General features: G+C 41.2%; 1 protein-coding gene across 3 annotated transcripts in view; it reads right to left on the bottom strand.

Annotated features, from left to right (window-relative positions):
* ADK (adenosine kinase) overlaps positions 1 to 24,110 on the bottom strand; it is a 560,116-nt gene that overhangs the window by 14,895 nt on the left and 521,111 nt on the right. For all 3 annotated transcript variants that reach the window (XM_050960264.1, XM_050960265.1, XM_050960266.1), the window contains exon 10: positions 9,004 to 9,090. In XM_050960264.1, coding sequence (XP_050816221.1) covers positions 9,004 to 9,090 — 87 coding nt within the window. The remainder of the gene's footprint in view (positions 1 to 9,003; positions 9,091 to 24,110) is intronic.

Genomic DNA, 24,110 nt, shown 5'->3' with positions numbered 1-24,110 from the left:
CATTAGTTGAAGAAATCTCAAAGCCACTGGTGATATTTTCAAATTCATAGATGACAGGAGAGGTCCCAGAAGACTGGAGTAGGGCTAATGTAGTGCCCATCTTTAAAAAGGGGGAAAAGGAGGAGTCGTGGAACTGTAGACCAGTCAATCTGACCTCAATATCTGGGAAGCTACCGAGCAATGTTTAAAACATTTCAGTTTCAAATACATGGAGGATGAAGGGGTGATCACTAGCAGCGAACATGAATTTGCCAAGAACAAATCATGCCAAACCAGCTTGACTGCCTTCTTTGACAAAGAAACTGGTTTGGTGGATAGGGGGAATGCGGTGGACGTAATATACCTGGACGTTAGCATGGCTTTTGACATAGTCCTGCATGACATTCTCATAAGTAAGCTGGAGAAAGGTGGGTTCAGTAGAACTATCATTAAGTAGATACATAATGGGTTGAACAACCACAAAGACTACTAATGGAATGATGTCATATTGGAAGGAGGTCTCAAGTGGAGTCCCACAGAGATCTGTTCTGGGTCCAGTGTTATTTAACATCTTTATTAATGACCTAGCTGAAGGAATAGAGACCATACTGATCAAATCTGCAGAAGATACAAAGCTGGGGGTGGGTTGCAAGCACTTTGAAGGATGAAGCTAAAATTCAAAGAGATCTTGATAAATAGGAAAACTGGGCTATAGACAATAAAATTAAACATATACAAATGTAAGGTGCTACACGTGGGGAAGAAAAAACACATGCACAAACACAGAATGGGGGATAACTTGTTTGGCAGCAGCACTGCTGAGAAGGATCTGGGAGCTGTGTTGGATCACAATCTCAACATGAGGCAACAATGCAATGCTCTTGGAAAAAAAAGCAAATGCAATTTTGGGTTGCATTAATTGAGGCACAGCATGCAAATCACAGGAGGTGATTGGCGCTAGTTAGGTCTCAGCTGGAGTACTGTGTCCAATTTTGGTCACTGCTGTATAGAAAGGATGTAGAGAAAGTGGACAGGATCCAGAGGCGAGTGACAAAAAAGATCAAAGGGATAAAATCCAAGCCATATGAGCAAAGGCTGAAGGAACTGGGTATGTTTAGTTTGAAAAAGTGGAGATGAAGGAGAGACATGATAGCAGTCTTCAAATACTAGAAAGGCTGCAATAAGATGGAGAAAAAATGTTCTCTTTTGCCACAGAGGACAGGACAAGAGACAACAGGTTCAAACTACAGCATAGCAGATTTAGATTAAATCTTAGGAAAAACTTCCCAACTGTAAGAACAGTAGGACAATGGAACAAATTACCTAGGAAAGTCATAAAATCTCCTTCACCAGAGCTTTTCAAAAGGAGGCTGGATAACCATCCGTCTTGGATGGTTTAGACACAATAAATCCTGCATCTTAGTAGGGGGTTAGACGAGATGACCCTTGTGGTCCCTTCTATGACTCTATGGCAGCAGCTCTAAAAATGTTTGAAAGCAGAATGAAATCCCTTACCCCAATAGTGAAACTATTGATTTCAGAGAAGTTATTCCTGATTTACACTGGTTTCACACAATCAAGCTCTTAGGATTTATGTTAAACAACTTCTTGGAGCAACATTTATACATGAGGTAATGATGTGCTAAAGCTATCCTCTAGAAGGTATTATGGGGTCTGCATAAGCCTGTTTGTACATTTCCTATGATGTGTTTTTATATATTTGATATATTTTACATATTCAAAGCAATTTAAAAAAATGTCAATAATGTACAAATTAGTGCTGTCGATTAATCACAGTTAACTCATGCGATTAACTCAAAAAATTAATCATGGTTAAAAAAAAGTTTTAATCGCACTGTTAAACAACAGAATACTAACTGAAATTTATTAAATATTTTTGATGTTTTTCTACATTTTCATATATATTATATTCTGTGTTGTAACTGAAATCGAAGTGTATATTTTTGATTATAAATATTTGCACAGTAAAAATGATAAACAAAAGAAACCGTATTTTTCAATTCACCTCATGCAAGTACTGTAGTGGAATCTCTTTGTCGTGAAAGTGCAACTTACAAATGTAGATTTTTTTTGTTGTTACATAACTGCACTCAAAAACAAAACAATGTACAACTTCAGAGCCTACAAGTCCACTCGGTTCTACTTGTTCAGCCAATTGCTAAGAAAAAAAAAGTTTGTTTACATTTACAGGAGATAATGCTGCCCACTTCTTATTTACAATGTCACCAGAAAGTGAGAACAGGCATTTGCATGACACTTTTGTAGCTGGCATTGCAAGGTATTTACGTTCCAGATATGTTAAACATTCATATGCCCCTTCATGCTTCAGCCACCATTCCAGAGGACATGCTTCCATGCTGAGGATGCTTGTTAAAAAATAATGCGTTAATTAAATTTGTGACCAAACTCTTTGGGGGAGAATTGTCTGTCCCCTGATCTGTTTTACCTGCATTTTGCCATATATTTCATGTTATAGCAGGCTTGGATGATGACCCAGCACATGTTCATTTTAGGAACACTTTCATTGCAGATTACACAAAACACAAAGAAGGTACCAACATAAGATTCCTAAAGATAACTACAGCACTCGACCCAAGGTTTAAGACTCTGAAGTGCCTTCCAAAATCTGAGAGGGACGAGGTGCTTTCAGAAGCCTTAAAAGAGCAACACTCCGATGTGGAAACTACAGAACCCGAACCACCAAAAAAGAAATCAATCTTCTGCTGATGGCATGTGATTCAGATAATGAAAATGAACATATGTCAGTCCGCACTCCTTTGGACTGTTATCAAGCAGAATTTGTCATCAGCGTGGACGCATGTCCCCTGGAATGGTGGCTGAAGCAGGAATATGAATTTTTAGCGCATGAGGCACATAAATATCTCGCGATGCCGGCTACAAGAGTGCCAAGGGAATGCCTGTTCTCACTTTCAAGTAACATTGTAAACAAGAAGAGGGCAGCATTATCTCCCGCAAATGTAAACAAACTTGTTTGTCTGAGTGATTGGCTGAACAAGAAGTAGGACTGAGTGGACCTGTAGGCCTAAAGCTTTACACTGTTTTATTTTTGAATGCAGGTTTTTTTGTACATAAGTCTACATTTGTAAGTTTGACTTTTATGATAAAGAGATTGCACTACAGTACTTCTAATGAGGGAACTGAAAAATAGTATTTCTTTTGTTTTTTTACAGTGCAAATATTTGTAATAAAATTAAATATCAAGTGAGCATTGTACATTCTGTATTCTGTGTTGTAATTGAAATCAATATATTTGAAAATGTAAAAAATATCCCAAAATATTTAAATATATTGTATTCTATTACTGTTTAAAATAGCGATTAATCACGATTAATTTTTTTAATTGCTTGAGAGCCCTAGTACAAATATACAAAATATTACATTGTTCTGAAATCATATCTGGATGTTAACCTACAGAGAATCATTTGCATTAGCCACAAGAAAGAGGCCAAATCCTTCCACAGGTGAGGGACACTTGGCAACTTGCCAGCAGTTCAAAGGCTAGATGTAATTTGTAAAGGCATTCAGATCAAGGGGGAGGATCACAAACTGGGACCTGCATTCTCCACAGGGTTTACCTCTATATTAAAGATGAGGGCTTTGGCTTTATTTTGGCCCACGTGGTAATAAGAATATAACAAAAGACAGGAAAATATATTCAATAAAGCCTGTGTATCTCAAAATGATAAGCTCAAGTAAGATTCAATGAGGCACACAGAAGATACGTAGGAGGACAGACTATTCCTGTTGTGTCAAGTACTAACTTCGATATGAATTGTGTTCTGATGGCTGATACAGTAGCTGTCACTGAGCAAGACTGATGCTATGTTTCATTAAAAGAGGAGAGATAATTGTTTATTCTGCAAGCATGTACACCGAAGAAGGATTTCTCTTTGTAGTTTTTAAACTATAGGTAACTTCTTCCTGGAATCTGTGTCTGTGTTAAAGCTATCAATTGGATTTTGAAAATGACAATGGGTGTGAGCTCATGACTACAGCTTTGATACGGACAGAGGTAAAATGCTCTGGCTAGTACTTGGCACCTCACAGCACTTAATGAGGAACTGCTTTTATCTCAGGAATGTTGGCCCTTGCAAGTGGTATAAGATATTTTGATCACATGGCTATAACGTCACTGCATATATTCCGTCACTGCTGCATTAAGTTACTTAAAAATGATTTGCAGTTACAATTTATACTCTAGCACTTTTCATGCAGCATACAATGAAATCACATTAGATTAGCTATAACATTTGTTAGTGAACTTGTAGAACATACTGATTTTGTACCCTTTTCTGTTCATTTGTTATGATTTTTCTTCCCAGTTCCATTTAGTGGACAGACACTAGGGGAGAGATTTTGCAGGGAACAATGACAGTGATCGTCACAAAATAGTCTCACTGTTTTCATTTGTTACTGTGGAAATGTCAAAGAGGATTCCAAATGGCAGACAGACCTACTCTGACAAAACAGCAGGACAGCAAAAAGGAGTTTTCTCTTGATCTAGGAAATTAGGAGAGCACATTGAGCTCAAAATGATATAACTGTTCCTATTTCCAATGTGTGCTGCCATTACATGGGCTTTGCAACACATGATTAGGGCTGTTCAAGATGGGACTGGCTAAATAATAAGGAAACCTCTCCAAGCGCTACAGAATCAGGCTGTAATTTCATTCCGGGGGCCCTGGTGACATAAACCATGTTAGCAAAGCTCAAGTGATTTGTCAATGTCACCAGAACCCCAAGGTGGAATTACAGCTTTAATTTACGGGTGTTTCAGGGATTCATTTCATATTAGAAATGGAAATCTAGTGTACTGCTGCAAACCACTAGAGGTGCTGAATTACTGCAAAGCTGCTTGTCATTGCTTAAGCTAGTAAGAGGATGTGTTGCTGCTGAAAACCACTGGCGGCAGCAGAACTGACGGGAGTGTTCACAGAAGTGTTTCAAAATGATATATTTTAGTAACTTTTAAAATTCAATTTCTTATGGGTCAGTCTGGACAATGGGAAACGTGGTTTTCTGCCTGCAGATGGAAGCAGGGAATTCAAAGAAATGTTTGATGTCAAACCCTATCAAGACAAGTTCCACTTAAAGAATCCAGTTCATTTTTTGTCTCTAGTTGCTTGGCTGAGCACAGCTTTGAGCTACATACACTAGGAGGCTCGAGGCCTCATTTTTAGAGGTGCTGAGCACCCGTAATGCCAGTTGAAGCCAATGTCAGCTACAGGTGCTCAGAACATTTTCAAAATCTTTCATCTCAATGATTTTAAAATTTACTGAACTTTAGTAGTTAGATTCTTTCTAGAGGTAAAAAAATACATTTCTTATTTTTGGCTTCCCCCACCTTTCTTGTCCCTAAAGCTATTTGGGAGGGATAGCTCAGTGGTTTGAGCATTGGCCTGCTAAACCCAGGGTTGTGAGTTCAGTCTTTGAGGGGGCCACTTAGGGATCTAGGGCAAAACCAGTACTTGGTCCTGCTAGTGAAGGCAGGGGGCTGGACTAAATGTCCCTTCAGGGTCCCTTCCAGTTCTGAGATAGGTATATCTCAATTTAAAAAAAAATCATTCAATAATTTAATATTTCTTGACCTGTTCAACATCCTCAGCAAAGGAATTGTACCCAAACTAGCCCAGGGCCAATAAACTCTAGAAAGGGGATTTCAGAAAATATGAGCCTAAGCCAAGAAGTAAAAATAGAGTTAGATGGTAAAGCTCACATGCTTTTTTGAGCCAACCAGGTATCCTTCAAAAATGGAAATCCAACACTAGGAGATTAATAGAAAGGAGCATCGCTGGTGACTGGTAAAATATAAGAAGGAAACTAGGAAATTACCAAAGAAATAAAAATAAATAAGAAATTATTTAAATAAATCAGAAGCTGAAAACCTGAGAGAACTGGTGTCTGCTGGATTACGGAGAATAAAGGCAGCAAATAAGGAGGATAAGGGCATTCCAGAGAAGCTGTGTTACAACTTTTCCTCATTCTTCATCACAGAGAGTAGTAGGGAAAATCCTTTCCTGGGCCAGTCTTTTTCTGGTAGTAAAGATGAGGTATTATCCGCGATTGAGGCATCAAAAGAAAAGGTGCTGGAACAAACTGCTAAAGAATAAGAAATCGCTAGGCCCACGTGGTTATACCCCAGAGTACTGAAGGAGCTTAAGCATGAAGTGGCTCATCTGCTAACACACTTACACAGTCTCTCTTAAATCAGTTTATATTCTGGGCAAATGTTATATGTATCTTTAAAGGCAACATAGGATAGATACTGGGAACTACATAGCAATAATTCTTTCTTCTGTTCCACGGACACTCAGTGACCCTGAAAGGTCCCCACACAGAAATGTGTACTTTTACTCAGTGGAACTCATTGCCAAAAGATATTGAGACTGAGTGCTTAGTAGGTTCAAAAGTGAACAAAAATTTTATACAGATAATGAGAACATCCACATTCACATTAGAGAGGATAAAAAAATTAAGAAGAGTCCCTCCCTCTTCAAGGCATGAACCAACCACTCATTTATGGGGATTAGGAAGAAACTTCCCTTCTTGGCAATTACACTATAATTGTCCACGAAATAGTTTCTTTCACTTTCATCTGAAGCCTCTGATACTGGCCATCCTTGGAGACAGGAAACTGGACTATATTGACTACGGGACTGATCTGATCTGATCAGCTGAATCGCTGAACTGGGAGAACTGTGTTGCTGTTTGCATCGATGGTGCTGCCGCTATGACAGGCAATAGGAGTGGTGTTGTAGCAAGAATATGAGCCATAAACCCATATGTAATTGTAACACACTGTATGTTGCATTGCCAGGCCCCTGTATCAAAGAAAATGGAACCCTAATTACATGATGTGCTAAATGCAGTTGTGACAGTTGTGAATTTTGTAAAGTCCTGGCCTTTGAATTCATGCCTTTTTGCAAAGCTTTGTTTAGAAATGAGCGCCGGACATGACAAATTATTGTTTCATACAGAAGTGTGTTGGGTACCTCACGACAGAGTATTGGAAAGAGTTTTTGAGCTTTGCAAAGAGCTGCTGCTGGTTTTCTTTCTGTGCACAATCCCAAGATCTCCACAAACTTTTCTGACCCGATATGGATTGCGCAGCTTGCATACTTTGCAGACATTTTTAACTTGTTGAATGCGCTGAACCTGTCCACACAAGGGGGCAGTAGAATCATACTTGAGCTGAGTGACAGGAGTGCAGCATTTCAGAAGAAAGTAGAGATTTGGAAAACTAGGCTGAGCAGTGGAACATCAGATCTGTTTCTGCTTTTGACAGAATTTCCGGATACTCACAGAATGACAATTGACTGTGTGACAGACAGGATCGTTGCTCACCTTTCAACTTTGGCTGAGCACTTCATTGTTTAGTTTAAAAATATCAACAGGGAGGAATACGATTGGGTTTGGGATCCATTCTCCTCTTTTGCTATATCATCTTACCATCTGAGTGGAAAAGCAGAACAGGAGCTGCTCGAACTACCTGTGTCCAAACACTGAAAATTTAAGTTTCAGGAACATATGCCTTGCCAGCTTTGGCCAACTGTTGCTGCAGAGTACCCAGTTTTAGTTACAGAAGCAATAAAAGTGTTGACACCTTTCCCAACAACATATATATGTGAAGCACCATTTCTGCCATGCCAGCTATGAAGACAAAGTTCAGGTCTCCACTGGAAGTGGAGAGTGATTTATAAGTTTGCCATCACACCAAGGACAGATAGACTCTGCAGTAAGAAACACGCCCACCCATCGCACTGATATCTATCTATATGTACTCTTCTACTCTTTTTCTTAAAGCATTACTAACAGTATGTGTTTATACGAACTACACAGATAAGTTTGTCAACTAGTTTCTCAGTCGGGGGGTCCACGATTAACATTGCATTTGAAAAGGGGTCCATCAACAAAAAAAAGTTTGAGAATCTCTGTCTTAGTCTGTGCTTCCAATAAGTTAAGGTGTAATGGGACATTTGCTGCTATTACTCAGGACTGGTCTACTCTAGAAAGTTGGTTTAACTACATTGCTCAGGGCTGTGAAAAATTTCACTCCCTCAGCAATGTATTTAAGTGGACCTGAGCCCTGGCATAGACACTGCTAGGTCGATGGAAGAATTCTTCCATTGACTTAGCTACCAGCTCTTGGAGAGCTGGATTTACTAGTGATAGAAGAACATATTCCATCGCTGTAGTAAGTGTGTACACGACAGCGGCACAGCTCTAGTGCTGCAACCATGCCATTCTAGAGTTTCTAGTGTAGACGTAACCTATGTGGATATTGAGCCTTCAAGATGCAATAGCATGTCACTGCACTACATAAATGCTACAATCAACTGGGGAATTTTTGGACTGGATTTTTTCTTGGCTTATATTGAGTCATTTTGAAACCAGGCACAGACATAACATCCTCTTTTTTTGAGGGCTTATGCCAAAAATTAGTAAATTTGCAAATGAATATTAAGCAGTGCCAAATAATATTCTAGTCTAGTTTTTAAAAATTAACCCTTTATATTATTTTCGGATCTCCAAACAACTAGACTTGAAACAGATGTTCTAGAACAAAATGACACGATCAGAAGACATTACACTCAATTATTAAAATACTATTTAATATTCGCCACAACCTGTTTTAAAGAACAACGTGTTAAAATTTTAAGCCAGGAGGGATCCGAGTACACTATATAATGTATTTGATGCAGCTTGTTTATGCAACATTCTGACAGATACAATTAATCTCGTGAAAACAACCATGGTATAACATAATAGCATATTATCTTTAAAGTCAAAGAACATATTTTTTTCCTGTGAGAATGAACACAACTAAAACACACAATCTCAGGATGTAAATGAAGGCTTGAAAAGAACAAAATTGACTCTAAAGAACAATTTGAAATTCTAGACTGAAAAAGCAGATTCTATAAAGAATAGGGGAAAAAAAGTCTAACCTCCAAATAAGAGAGTAAAGAAAGCAATAAGTACCTCCAACAAATGCATCACCAGCTCCATTGGTATCAATGATTTCACTCTGGTCACTGTCTAAGACTGGGAAAGCAGTCACTTCATTTTCTAAAAGAGTAGGAGAAAAGAAAACATTAGTAATTTTGGAAACAGAATTTGAAACACCTCACTGCAAAATAAAACAACCAACATGTGAATGTCAGTGCTCAACAACTCAATCTGGACCAAAAGTATCACACATTTAGTTTACAAGTCAGTTTATATACCACATGGACATGTGTGGATAGGTGGTCGAACTAAGTGACAGAAAAACACAAGAAGATGCAGACACAGATAAAAAGAGAGTGGAGAAAAATCCATCCTGCCAAAAGCAGGACCTCCTGTCAGCTGCAGACAGCCGATGTAGCCTCTAGACTAGCCAGTCAAGGCCTCAGGAAGTAGCAAGCCCAATAGGGAAGACCTACAAGTATGTGTGTAAGAAAAGTCAAAATAAATGTGAAATAATCAAAATAATAAAAACGTAAGATAAGGGGCAAAGCGAATACATTTTGGTGTAGTAAAATACTTAGAAACTGCTTCTCATTTGAAAATGTGTCTGAGGATGGACCCTAGGAATTCGCAGCCAAAGTAGATTTGGTTTCAAAACGTCCAGTGACCTCAGTGCTCTTCCTTAGTGGTTTTTTTAAGTCTCTCTTCCCTGAAGCTCTCTACCCTCTACTGGCACCCATAAAAACTATGTCAACAGACGGATCCAGAGCATCTGCACCTCCAATTCACCAACACACTACAACTGAACATAACCGCACCACTTCTGTGTGATAACTTTAGCAATCTTGGGTTATAAATGTAATATATGCCACTAATCAATCAGCTAGGGCTTTCTAGGTGGTAATGTCATAATGACGTGATAAAAATATAATGACTACCTTCTCACAATAACTTGTTAAAGTGTAAATTACCCCTGTAACAGAGCCAATGGGAGTTCTGCCTCTGGTATTCAGCGTGCATTAAAATGGTCTCAGCAAACGGATTTCCTTTGGCAGATAGTTAAAAACATTGCCTGCCAGCCAGCAAAACTGAAAACTATCAGAACTGTCTTCACCCTTTAATTTTTGATAAAAATATAAGTAACATGACAAATAGTCCCTGCAATATGTAAAAATTTCAGGTGTTTAGTCTTTTCACTACCCAACTACACGGCAGATCATAAAATGGTTCATACACAGAGTCCTTGGCCGAAAAGCAGTTATGAACAAAGAATCCCAGGTTGGGAAGCAAACAAAGAATTCACAGTCTCAAACCAGGAGCCTCCGTCTGTGTTGCAAAGGTACCAGAAGGATCCTGGTTTCTATGAAGTGCCGTGTATCAGTTCTACTGCTCTTCACCATCTGCTATTAAGTGAACCAGGCAGATACAATGATGCTACCTCCAGAGGGAACTGTTGGCTGGCCCACCAGAAAGGGAGGGGAGTGTTGGCAACAACCATCAGTGAGAAGCAAAGGAAAAAAGGAAAAGGGTAACGAAAAAAAATAAGATGAATATTCCAGTTAATGAACAGGTTTTAGTCAGTACTTGGTGCATCCTCTCATTTATAAAGCTATTTAGAAACGCGACTTAAATGCTATTGCATCACGCTATTCAAGAACTAAGCGTTTCACCCCTTACAGTACTTTAACTGGATTCATTTGAACTGAAAATCAAGGAATCCAGGTCCTGTATTGAACTGTGCCAGGAGAGCAGAGTGCATTCAACCATCTGATAAGGAAGTATAACATGTTCTGCTCTAGCTTATGCAAAAACAATCCATAAAGCAACAAACCTGTTAAAGACACATTACAATGAAGAGGTTTGTTTTGTTGTTGTGGCCGTCCGCAGATTTCTTTTCCCCATAATAGAAATACACACACAGATGTATCATATAAAGTATATGTGCATACACACCTGATTGTGTATGTGTACGAATGTATGTGTATGTGCACAGAAAAGACATCATGCACAAATGTTGTACTTTGAATAAGCTAAACAAGCAGGGATCAGGATTAATCAGGATTCTGTATTCAAGCAAACTCACGTGAATGAAAAAGCTCCCACCATCATCTTCTCTTTCTCCTCACTTCTCTCCTCCTGAGTCCTTCCCTAAGCTCCCTGTAGTACTCTTAAGTACTGCACTTATAAACTTCTGCGTTATTCATTCTGTATTAGATATAATAGTAGGAAACTCTGAGTTATTTTAAAAAATAAATGCACCAATGACTTCAGCTGATATGATGTAAGCCTGCTTTACTCTCACAATTTTCCAGTTTTAAATGGGTCATCCAATCTGTTCTTCCTGCTTCTATAACTTTACATGTCTTCAAGTGGAGTGAGTCAGGATGCTGAGGGTTCAGAAAAAGTTTGTCTGGTTTTGCAGCATGTACTATTTTGAAAAGTCGTTGATATTCTTACATACTGCATATGTTCAATACAGACGCTCCCCGGGTTACACAAACCCGACTTATGGAAATCCGCATTTCTGGAAGATGTTCCGTATGTTCCATAAGCTACTTTTTTTTTTTTTTGCGTAAATGTCAGAGATACGTTCCCGACTTATGCAAAATTTGACTTCCGGAATGCTTGCATAAGTTGGGGAGCGTCTGTACAGCAAATTATAAAACTTTCTCTATGCAAATGCCTATTACCACAAATAAATAGAATTTAATCACTCCTTTGGACCTACAGTATCAGACTAGTTCCCTTTTGTTACAACCTGCAGGTAACAATAACACACATTTAAATACACTGAAGTAATATTAAGGAACTATCTTTAACCCACACAAAATGAAGTCAATAGGCGTAATTCACTTTGCTATGCCCATGCAGCAGGATATGCGATATCTAACATCGCCCACCACTATGAGGGCCCTGTAATAACCAGGAACAATGGGGTGAATTAAGGATGAACCAGAAGCCTCCACTCTGAATTTCCTTGCTATTGTGAGTTTAATGTTACTTTAATTTCATTTTCACATGTGATATATTATATTATAAATCTCCCAAATCCATCACAGTGAACACAGACACACCTTGGCTAAGTGCACTGGTCATCAAATGACCTTGCTTTTCAAAGTCAGTTCTGATTTCATTTATCATTCTGACAGCTATGAAATAAAGAATAATTACATAAGTATTTTGAAATCCAAGTGCTGATCCTCTGGGCATAAAATCCAGTGTGCTATTTTTAAGCTACAAACCTCTTCTATGGTAAACACATTCAAATACAGGGCACCCTCTCTATGTTGCTTCAGGAAGCTAAGGATTGCGTGTGAGAGTTACAACAGATGTAAAAAATTCAGCAAAATTTGGTAATGAATATCACTGAAAGCTAGAGTCTTAGGGCTTGATCTCACACTGATAACATTCCATTGACTTCAACACTTGATTTACACTGATGTAAGTATGATCAGACTCAGGCCCTAATGCAGTGGCCTCCTATGCTGAAGACACCTGTATAACACACAGCCTTAGTCAAAGTCAGTTCACTGGTAAGTCCTAGCTGTTACTAATTGTTGCATTATGCATGTAGGACCTATCGGTTTTTTTTCCTTAGAAAATACATACACTAATGTATCTACCCAAACAGTATTTTTGCAAGTAAAACAGAGCCTGGAAGTAATGCTGCAGAACATTGATAGAAAAATAGCCTTCCTCCCACCCTAGTACACATAGAAATTAAAGTTGCCAAATAAATATAGGCAGTTTCATGATGCTAGCTGAAACACCGATGGTGGCTTCAAGTACTACGGGTCTGCCTCTAAACCAAATTAGAATCACAGATTACACGTCTGCTTGTAGTACAGTAATAAACACTAGCAAACAATCATTACATCCAATTAGGCTGAGTACTTTTCTTAACTGGGTCATTTACTAGTCTATCTTGCTCTTGGAAGTAAATTAAATGTGTAAACTTATATTTAATTACCTGTAACAGAACTCTTAAAGGCAACATGTCTGAGTGCCTTTAACTTTTCATTTTTAAAAAAAGGGAGTTTAAAATGCAAAAGTATTGTCTAGCTGCTTCCTAAAATAATAATCTTTAGATCCATGGGCAGATATTGATTATACAGATGCTGACAAGCTGTGACACATTCATTTTTCATTTGTAAGCTGAACTTTTTATAAAACAATAACTGTGAAACAGAACTCAACTGCCTACCCCAACCCCCCCTCCCATTTTCTTTAGATCAAGGGCCAAATCCAGATGGAAAGGAAAGGAGAGGAAAAGAAAGGACAGAAAAAAATAGAAAAGATATGAACTTAAGCCCAGAAATATATAAATGGGTCTGGGCAGCTGCGGTGAGGAGAAGTGAGAGAAGTATTTGGAATCAACTAAGTCAGCAGAGCAGAACCCAAATTCTTAACCCTCTCCAAAGAAGAGTGGAAAAGAACCTAACAGTGTTTAGGCTTTCACATCATCCTTACATTGCGGTAATCAAAAAAGTCCTTTAAAGTAGTACAGTAATAATGTTTGGGGTTTTTTTCCTTGTTTTTACTGCTGGAGGCACCATTGTCACTGATGTATTCCACAAAAGGAAAAAAGGAAACCAGTATCATGTACATTAAGTAGATACTGTCATACCAACAACAACATCAGCACAGCGATGCCCAAAGCTATAATGAATCCACAGGGATGGTATAGTGCTCTATGCCTCCAGTTAGAAATATCTAGATCCTATAATGATGGATTTCAAATCCGGAAGGGTTGACTCAGTCCATCATGCCAAGGTGGTTCCATGCCATATACTGTTTGAGTTTTTCATATGTCTGCTCTGCATAGATGTTATAGACTCCATGGCACTTTTGTTGAGCGTAGGAGTTTGCCCTGTTTCCTTGCTAACATTTTTCCTCTCCCACACCCACTTTAGTGCAGTGTGCGGACTGATGCTGTAGTTATACTGGGCTGATTCTCCTCTCGCATTGGTGTAAATGAGGAATACGTTTGTTGAAGTCAACATTAAACAGCGAAAGCAAGAGGATAATCAGGCCCATATTTTGGGGAATGCTTTGTGATTCTTCCAGTTAACAAGTACTACACAAAAAATATAAAATAAATATATGAAGAACACATGATAATGGATGCTGTACCATAACTTTCTATACATACAGTTAGGAGACTTTTTTTGAATACGTATAAAGAAGTTAAATCTGATATCATAATTGATAGTGTTGCCAAACTATTTTATTCATCTTGTTCAGTACTTTGGCCATTATTATTGAAAACCCTGATGCATGTCTCTGGTGCGAAACTAAATAATTAATAAAGAAATCATACAAATAATAACGCAACATAATTCAATGCAGAAATACCCCAATGATGCTATAGGACTAAATTTCTCATTTACAGCTAGTCCAGCAGAATAGCACTCAGTTGCATTGCCCCAAGAGCAGCCATGGGGAAGAAATTTTACCTCCGAGGGAGGAAGATCAGATGTGCTGCTGCCTTGTTGTGGGGGCAGAGAAATGGAGCCAAGGCTCTGCCCATTCCATGGTCCTTTCCACCTATCTGCATGGGGAAAGTCTTGGATGTGCAGAATCCATTTCTCCTCCTGTATATCCCGCTTTTCCTCTCCCTTCCAATCCATGCAGAGGAGATATAGGGAAGATATATGAGGGCAATCTTCCTTCACGTACGCTCCTGCACAGCCACACAGGCTGGCCCATTATCCACTCCATAGTATTTTACTCATGGTTAAAACTGAAGCAGCATTCTAGCACCTAGCGTTTGACCATTGAACCTAAGCCTGATTCTGGACACACTCACAACAATTTAATACCACTGGCTTGAATTAACTCTTGGTTTATACCATGGTGAGATCTGAATCAGGCCTGGTCTACACTACAAACCTAGGTCAACATAAGCTGCATTAAGTCGATCTAATAATGTATGTATCTACACTACTGAGTCCCTTTCGCTGACCTAAGTGGCCTGTAAAATTGACTTCTGAACTCTACCTCTGTAAGAAGTGCAGCGCTTGATTCAACATTCATGGGTTGACGTGGGGATAGTGTAGACACTGTGTTGTGTAATTCGAATGAACTAGCCTCCAGGAAGTGTCCCACAGACATGCGCTTCGCTGTGACTGCTCTGGAGAGCGCTTTCAACTCCACTGCACATCAGCCAGGTACACAGGAAACAGCCACTCCCCTGTTAAAGCCCCAGGAACTTTTGGATTTTCATTTCCTCTTTGATCAGTGTGGAGAGCCAGCACAGCACATGATCATGGAGACTCAAGGCTGTAAACGTGCTCCAGCATGGAATATAAGAGGTGGCGGATCTTATTGCTATGTGGGGAGAAGAGTCTGTGCAGGCAGAGCTTCGATCCAGCAGAAGAAACGCTGCCACCTGTGCTAAGATTGCACAGGGCATGGGGGAGAAGGGCTACAACAGGGACACGCAGCAGTACTGCGTGGAAATAAAGGAGTTTCAGCAAGCGTACCAGAAGACAAGGGAGGCAAACAATTGTTCTGGTTCTGCCCCACAGACATGCCACTTTTATGAGGTGCTGCATGCAGTTCTCTGCAGTGACCTCACCACTATGCCACAACGCTCCGTGGATACATCCCAGGAGCCCCAGGCGACTTCGAGCAACAATGAAGAGGACATTATTGACGAGGAAGGGGAGGAGGATAATGTGAGGCTGGCATACAGAGGATCTATTCTCCCTACAGCCAAGAACAGTTTTTAACCCTGGAGCCCATCCCTTAATAGGACCAGTTGGTGGCAGAATGTGACGCCGGGGAAGGCATCTCTGGTGAGTACACATATCCAATCAAACCTTAAGGGTTACATGCTATTATTTTTTTGTGTTTAAAATGAACAAAAAAGTAGGTGTAATGGGTATCAGTGGCCACTCCAGCTACAAAGGGTGCTCTCCAAAAAACACTTTTTATGTGCACAGGAATGGCCCGGGAATCCTCCATAGAGATCTCTAGGAAGCTTTCATGGAAGTACTCAGCAATCCTTTGCAGATGATTTCTGGGGAGAGCTGCCTTATTTCATCCACCACAGTAGGACACTTTCCTGTGCCACTCCAGTATCAACTCTGCTGGCATCATTGCAGCACACAACATAGCAGCATAAGGACCAGGTCTGTATCCAGATGCTTATAGCATCTGCTCTCTTGCTGCTTCTGTTACCCTCATGAGAGTGATATCACATACAGTCACCTAGGGGAAATGGGGAGTTTTGAATGCTAGCTCTTAAACCGCAAACAATTCAACAAGTAATCTGCCCCCCATTTGGGGCCATCTGGGTCACACAACCAAGCTTTCCCAAACGTGTCATGGTTATGGTTGGAAAAAATCACCATGTATTGCAAACAGCGCTGATAAAAAAGGGGGGGGGGTCGGCTTCCTGTTTGTCTCCCTTCCCCCTGCAACCCGGTGCTTTTGTAAAAAACAAAGTATTTGGGGGGCTTTACACTGGTGCCTGTCCTCAAGACCCATCCAAGTTTCTAGGAGACAAGGGGCTTTTTTCAAGTTCCAACCTGAGATCTCAAGGATGTCTTCACAAAAGCAGCAGTACAAGACCTCTTGTCCATGTCTCGTGGCCTCACTCACCATGGCTGGAGCAGCAAACTGACTCTTGTAATAGCCACCAGTTGTGATTACGTTGTGGCTTGCAGTGTAATGTATTGAGAGGTGGTTTTTTTTTTAAACAACAATAATTAACCTTGCACCAGAAACAATGTATGCACTGTAAATGCTACCCTTGTGCTTTGCATTCCTTGCAGCTGAAACCTTGTCTGTCGGCGCATCCTCCACACTGGGACAGAGACTTTCCCAGATTAGAAGGTGGAAAAAGATGACTTGGGAGGACATGTTCAGTGAGTTAATGCGTGCCTCCAAGACTGACCTTGGAGCATGGAGGATTACACTCTCCAAGAACCTGGACAAGGACAAGAGAGCATGCACGGAACACGAGCATGCCACGCAGGAAGAGATGCTGTGGATTATGAAGGAGTGATCAGATATGCTGAGGCATCTGGTTGAGGTTCAAGAAAGGCAGCTGGATGCTAGAGTCCCTCTGCAGCCTATGCTGAATCTGCTGCCATCATCACCCAGTTCTACATCCACCTCCCCAAACATCCAGGGGCTGGGGGGAGAAAGAGTTTGGCATTCCTTGCACTCAATGCCAGGGGAGGGTACAAGGAGCAGAAGGAGTCTATTACACACCTTTGATTGTTACTGAAGTGCATCTATAAGTAAGCTCTCTGTGTTTCTCCCCCCAGAGCGTTATCAGCCCTTTTGCCCCACATTATCTTACTTTTTTTTTGCAGTCTCTGTGTGCATAATAAAACTTAACGGATTGAGGAGAAAAGGCTCTTTACTAATTCAACACACACTGGTTCATAAGGGTAGAGTTTACAGGGGAGAAAATGCACTGGAGGGGACAGTTTGGTAAGGACACCATAGATAAGTGTCACATTACTCTGGGTCATTGTTGAAACTGGTTTTTAAAGCCTCACGGAGGCACAGAGCCCTTTGATGTGCTCTTCTTATTGCCCTGGTGCCTGGCTGCTCAAAATCAGCTGCCAGGCGATATGCGTAAACTCCCCACTCCTGCAGGAAACTGTTCTCCTGTTGTTTCACAGATATTATGGAGCACACAACAGGTAGCAATAATAATGGGGATATTGCTTTCACTGAGGTCTAACCTAGTAAGCAAACAATGCCAGTGACTTTTTAAATGTCCAAAGGCACATTTCACCACCATTCTGCACTTGCTCAGCCTATGATTGAAGCAGTCCTTACTGCTTTCCAGGCTGCCTGCGTATGGCTATATGAGCCATGGGAGCAAGGGACAGGCTGCAGCTTCCAGGATCACGATTGGCATTTCAACATTACCAATGGTTATTCTGAAGTCTGGAAAGAAAGTCCCTCCTTGCAGCTTTCTGAACAGATGTGTTCCTAAAGATGTGCGTGTCATGCACCTTTCCTGACCATCCCACGTTGATGTTGGTGAAATGGCCCCTGTGATCCACCAGCACTTGCAACACCATTGAGATGTACCCCTTTCAGTTTATGTACTCTTTGGCAAGGTGGTCTGGTGTCAAAATTGGGATGTGTGTTCCATCTATTGTCCCACCACAGCTAGGGAACCCCACTGCAGGAAAACCATCCACCATGTCCTGCACGTTGCCCAGAGTCACTACCCTTCTTAGCAGAAGTCTATTGATGGCCCTGCTATGTTGGATCACAACAGATCCCACGGTAGATTTACCCACTCCAAATTGATGCCCCAATGACCAGTAGCAGTCTGGTATTGCAAGCTTCTACAGAGCTATCACCACTCGCTTCTCCACTGTCAGAGCAGCTCTCATTTTAGTATTGCTGCACTTCATTGGCACTTCACACAGTTCCTGGAAAGTGGCATAATGCATTCAAAAGTTCTGCAGCCACTGCTCACCATCCGATAGCTGCATAATGATGCAGTTCCTCCAGTCAGTGAGTGTTTCCCGGGCCAAGAAAAGTTACACAGGCTCAGCCATGTCAAGGTGATGCGTGACTGTTGCCAGCAACTACGAATTGGTTTGCTCTATCTCTTCCAGCAGGGCTGCTTGCATGGCATCACACTCTTCTGCGCGGCCGCTCCTGCACTGGCTGTGTAAATACTGCAGGATAAGGTGAGAGGTGTTTGTAATGCGCACAACAACAACAGTTTACAGTTGTGCGGGGTCCAGGCTTATCGTGCTATAGCGTCCATGTGGGTAAACAAGGCATACAAAAAAAGGCGTGAAAAAGGATTAGTTTGTTTGCCGTTGATTTCAGGGAGGGAAGTAAGTGCATCATGGGAGGCTAAAGTCATGATCCCATAACCACCCCGCCAATGTTTTGATCCCAAAAGTATCAGAGGGGTAGCCATGTTAGTCTGGATCCGTAAAAGCAGCGAAGAATCCTGTGGCACCTTATAGACTAACAGATGTTTTGGAGCATGAGCTTTCGTGGGTGAATACTGACGAAGTGGGTATTCACCCATGAAAGCTCATACTCCAAAACGTCTGTTAGTCTATAAGGTGCCACAGGATTCTTTGTTGGTCCCATAAGGCATTGCAAACCCAACCTGAAATTCCACTCGGCTACGTGCACTGTGGGATAGCTACCCACGGTGCAGTGCTCATGCATTGATGTGAGCCCTGCCAGTGGGGATGCACTCGGCCGATACAATGAGTGTACTGTGAACATGCAAGATCAACTTGCTTAAATCGGAGGCTCAGTACCAACTTACATGAAGTCAACTTAACTTTGTAGTGTAGACATGGCCTCAGACTCTCTGTATCTAGTTGTAAGAACTGCAAAACTTAACAGCACTGATGAATGACTCAGTCTTGAATGGTTTTTATAGACCCAAAAGTGTTTTCTTTATAGGTCATGTGGGAGCCTCTTCCCCTTTGGCATTTTCTGTCCAGTTCACTGCCAATGTCAACAGCTGAAATTCTGTTTCATTTTTTAAATCTCATTATGTTTTGTTTAGACTGGTATACAAAACACTATAATTATGTATATCAGACAGAGGAGCAGGGGAGAGTAGCAGAAGATGCTTAAGTTTTGTCTTTATTCTAGCTCTGATGAAATATATACGTATATAAATATATATATTCCTAAGAAAAAGTGCCCTGAAGAACTGGCTGCTGAATTTTTCTGGCATGTGTCACAATGTTTAAAGTTTAGGAATGCAGTGAATTCTGTTGAAAAAGCCCTTCTAAGTTCACAAGCGAACCACCATTTGCCTGCCAGGCATGCTTTTCAGTGGGAGCTGAAACTGAGTCCACTGAACTGCCAGAAAACGAACTCCCCTAATTCAGCATGGCTGCTAAAGACATAAGGTAGCATTCAGAATTAAACCACTTTCCTGTGATCTCTGTCTGAGCAAGGAAAGGGGTTGGAGACTGAAGAAAGGCAAAGAGCGTTAAGGTTTAACCATCACACATGAAAGAAGAAGAGCCTGATTCTGAACTTGTGCAGTTTTTATGCTGGAGTAACTCAAATGACTATAATGGAGTTACTCCTGAATTATACCAGTGTATGATCATAATCAGGCCTGAAGAAAAAGGGATGAGTCAGAGCAACCCAAGACCCGAAATAGTACTTCCCCAAGCCCTGCACAGACATGTAGAGCTCGATTACCCACTGCATTACTCCAGTTTTACCACAGTGTAGCTTTGCTGAAATAGTGGCATAAAACTAGTCTAACGCACCGGTGAATCTGGCCTTAAACATTACATTTGTAAATATGCACACATAGAGACTTCAGAGGCACAATGATTTCAGCCACCATAAATGATAACAAGACTTCCCATTTGTACCTTTTAGATTTATTTACTTATCATCTATAAAAGAGCCTGTTTGTTTCAGAAGTGTGGAGGTCCAAGCTAGGAAAAGAAGACATAGCTGACACCCAGGAAAGAATTAATATTTACTACGAAGAAAAACAAAACCTTCATTTGCTTTTTATTGACTAGCTTAGTCTTTCTGCCAGTCTTTCTTTTGCTTATGGTTTTGTTTATGTTCACATAGCTGGAGTCGACATGGCTTAGGTCGACCTTTTGTGGTGTCTACACCGCGCTGGGTCAACAGGAGAAACTCTCCTGTCAACGTACCTTATGCTTCTTGTTCTGGTGGAGTACCAGAGTTGACGGGAGCATGACTGGCAGTCGATTTAGCAGGTCTACCTGTTAAATCGACTCCTGGTGGATTGATTGCGGCGAGCCGATTCTCCGGTAAGTGCAGACAAGCTCTAAGTGTCGATATCCGTGTACAAGAATACATGTGACTGATGGATAAAAAGCTGCAGGACTGTTGCTTAGTATTGGTGAGACATAGAGGAATTCCTATTGATTCAATTCACCAATAGTTAATACAATTTCATAATAATTGTGTCCTCTCATCTAAGCTTATCAAAGTACTTAAAAGATATTAGTTATTTAAGATTCACTGGACCTCTGTGAGGTAGGATAATGTTATCCCCATTTTAGAGTTGGGTAAACAGAGGTGCAGAGAAATTAAAACTACCATTTTCAAACACTGGGTGCCTAAATCAGGCCAATTTTATTTAGGTGCCTAAGATTTAGGCACCTAAATAAAATTGGCCTGATTTTTCAGCGATGCTGAATATCCTAATTCCCACCAGTGCCACTGGGAGTTGCCCAGGGCCATCTGAGGGCAAAATTCACCCAGATGAATTGGACCAACAAAAGGCTTTGTACACTAAAGACCCATGATAGAGCTGTAAGTGCGTCAGAAACCATGGAGCAGACAGCCACATTGGCAAGCTTTTGGATCCCTTACATGCCTCTGAAGAGTTCTCTCTGCTGGCCCTATGTGTGTTGTCATCCAGGGTTAGCTTTAGGAGGAGGAACCAGAGGTTCTGCAATTACCAGGTGTGACGGGCTGGATCACAGAAACCCCCTTGGGAGCTGCCAACCGATGTGCCAAGACTACTTCTATCCCTGTTTTCCCTGCCAGCTTAGGACTTCAGCACCCTGTCTTGCTGAGCCAGACACTCTCATCTACTTCAACAAAGACTCAGTGTCTGAATTACCTGCCCCAAAGCTGCAGGTTTACCTGAAAACAGCTCACAGAAGTGTGCTTGTCTTTAGCACCCAGATGCCCAACTCCCAATGGGGTCTAAACCCAAATAAATCCGTTTTACCCTGTATAAAGCTTATGCAGGGTAAACTCATAAATTGTTCGCCCTCTATAACACTGATAGAGAGATATGCACAGCTGTTTGCTCCTCCAGGTATTAATACATACTCTGAGTTAACTAATAAGTAAAAAGTGATTTTATTAAATACAGAAAGTAGGATTTAAGTGATTCCAAGTAGTAACAGACAGGACAAAGTAAGTCACCAAGCAAAATAAAATAAAATGCGCAAATCTATGTCTAATCAAACTGAATACAGATAAGATCCTCACCTGTTCCAGAACGCTCCCTTTTACAGGCTAATCATCTTTTAGCCTGGGTCCAGCAATCACTCACACCCCCTGTAGTTACTGTTCTTTGTTTCAGTGTCCTTTAAGTATCCTGGGGGGGGTGGAGAGGCTCCTTCTTTAGCCGCTGAAGACAAAATGGAGGGGTCTCCCAGGGGTTTAAATAGACTCTCTCTTGTGGGTGGAGACCCCCTCCTCACCCTGTGTAGAATCCAGTCACAAAATGGAGATTTGGAATCACAAGGGCACGTCACATGCCCTTGCATGACTCAGGGACCGGCAGGCAGCAGTCATTACCCACATGCTACCCTGAATGTCCTCAGGTAGACTTCTTATGTGGATTGGAGTCTTCCAAGCTCTTTTGTCTGTTAAGTGCTTCTGGATTGAGCACTTAATTTGCACATTCCTTTCCCAAGAAGTGACCAAAAGGGCTACTTAGAAATCAAGCAATTATACAGCCAATGTTCATAACTCTGAACACACAAATGGTGCCTGCATACAACTAGGATGAACATAACCAGTAGATCATAACCTTTACATGTAGCAAAACCCTATTCCAGTTATATCATATATACATTTATGAGCACCCCCACCCCATAAAGCCTTATGGGGTACACTGTCACACCAGGTTTCAACAACTAAGACACTGCAAAGGTGTTGCAGGCCACTATTCTTGATTTATGGGGTTGGGTGGCTGTATTTCAGCCTGTGCCTAGTCACAGTGAGGATGTACATCCCAGCTCCCACATGATTCACCCATATAAAGCTTAGTTACTGGCGTATTAAGCAGATGCAGCAAATTTCGCCTTATGAAAGGAGCCAGCATGCTTGTATCTATTGTTTGCACTGGGACACACATTATGAGAAGTGGATATATTTTACTTCCCCTTTCAGGATACTGAAAGACAGATATAAAAACACTATACTGCTTGCACTATTAAGATGTTACAGTATGGAAAATTTTCAAGAATACACTGATCAATATTTAACGAAAAAACCCTCAAAAACGTAAGCTGGACATTTGCGAAAAATAGAGTGTAATTTAATTTTGAAAAGAAAGAGAATTATATTTTCTCCCACATTTTCACCAGGTTGCTCCCATTTATACATTGCTTCATTTTCTCAAGGGTTATGTGCAGACCTCCACCATGCGACTTGCCAGTTTCCTCAGCTACACCTCAATTTCAGAGTGGAGAATACAGAAATCACATCATTTAAATGAGTGCCATGTCAGACAACAGTTTCGTTTATGTTACATGATAATCTGAGAAACACAGGTCACCAGGAGAGGCAGAAATGGGCCCAAGGCATTTCTGTTTTATCTGAGCATCACTGAGACCGAATAGAGAAGGAGTGAGCACTAGGTCACTACAGAGCACTCGAGGAGCTCTCTCTTCTGGAAGATTTTACATTTAGTTTTATAAATATGATCAGTGCATCAGAGAAAGACAGACTTCCTCAGCACAACTAATTTTTTATTCATTAGACTTAATTCTCTTAGGGCTTGGCTACACTGGAGAGTTGCAGAGTTGTAAAACCACCACCAGCGCTGCAACTTACTCGCCGTCCACACTTGGAAGGCACATACAGCGCTGCATCTCCCTGGCTGCAGCGCTGGTCGTACTCCTGCTCTGCCTCGGGTATAAGGATTGCAGCGCTGGTGATGCAGCGCTGCTCCTTAAGTGTGGCCACCAAAAGTGCTGTAATTGGCCTCCGGGGTATTCGGAGGTATCCCAGAATGCCTGTTCAGCCACTCTGCTCATCAGTTCGCACTCTACTGCCCTGGCCTCAGGTGACCCGCCCTTTAAATGCCCCGAGAATTTTAAAAATACCCTTCCTGTTTGCTCAGCCAGGTGTGGAGTGCAATCAATCAGTGAATCTTTCCAAGTGACCATGCCTCCACGCGCCAAACAAGCCCCAGCATGGAGCAATGGTGAGTTGATGCACCTCATCAGTGTTTGGGGGGAGGAAGCTGTGCAGTCACAGCTGCGCTCCAGCCGTAGGAATTACGATACCTATGGGCATATCTCAAGGGCCATGCTGGAAAGGGGCCATGACCAGGACGCAGTGCAGTGCAGGGTTAAAGTGAAGGAGCTGCGGAGTTCCTATTGCAAAGCCAGCGAGGGAAACCGCCGCTCAGGTGCTGTCCCCACGACCTG

The sequence above is a fragment of the Gopherus flavomarginatus genome, chromosome 6 (assembly GCF_025201925.1).
Source record: "Gopherus flavomarginatus isolate rGopFla2 chromosome 6, rGopFla2.mat.asm, whole genome shotgun sequence".
Taxonomy (NCBI): Eukaryota; Metazoa; Chordata; order Testudines; family Testudinidae; genus Gopherus; species Gopherus flavomarginatus.
Note: the sequence above shows the minus strand (reverse complement) of the source record. Positions and strands in the feature narration are given on the sequence as shown.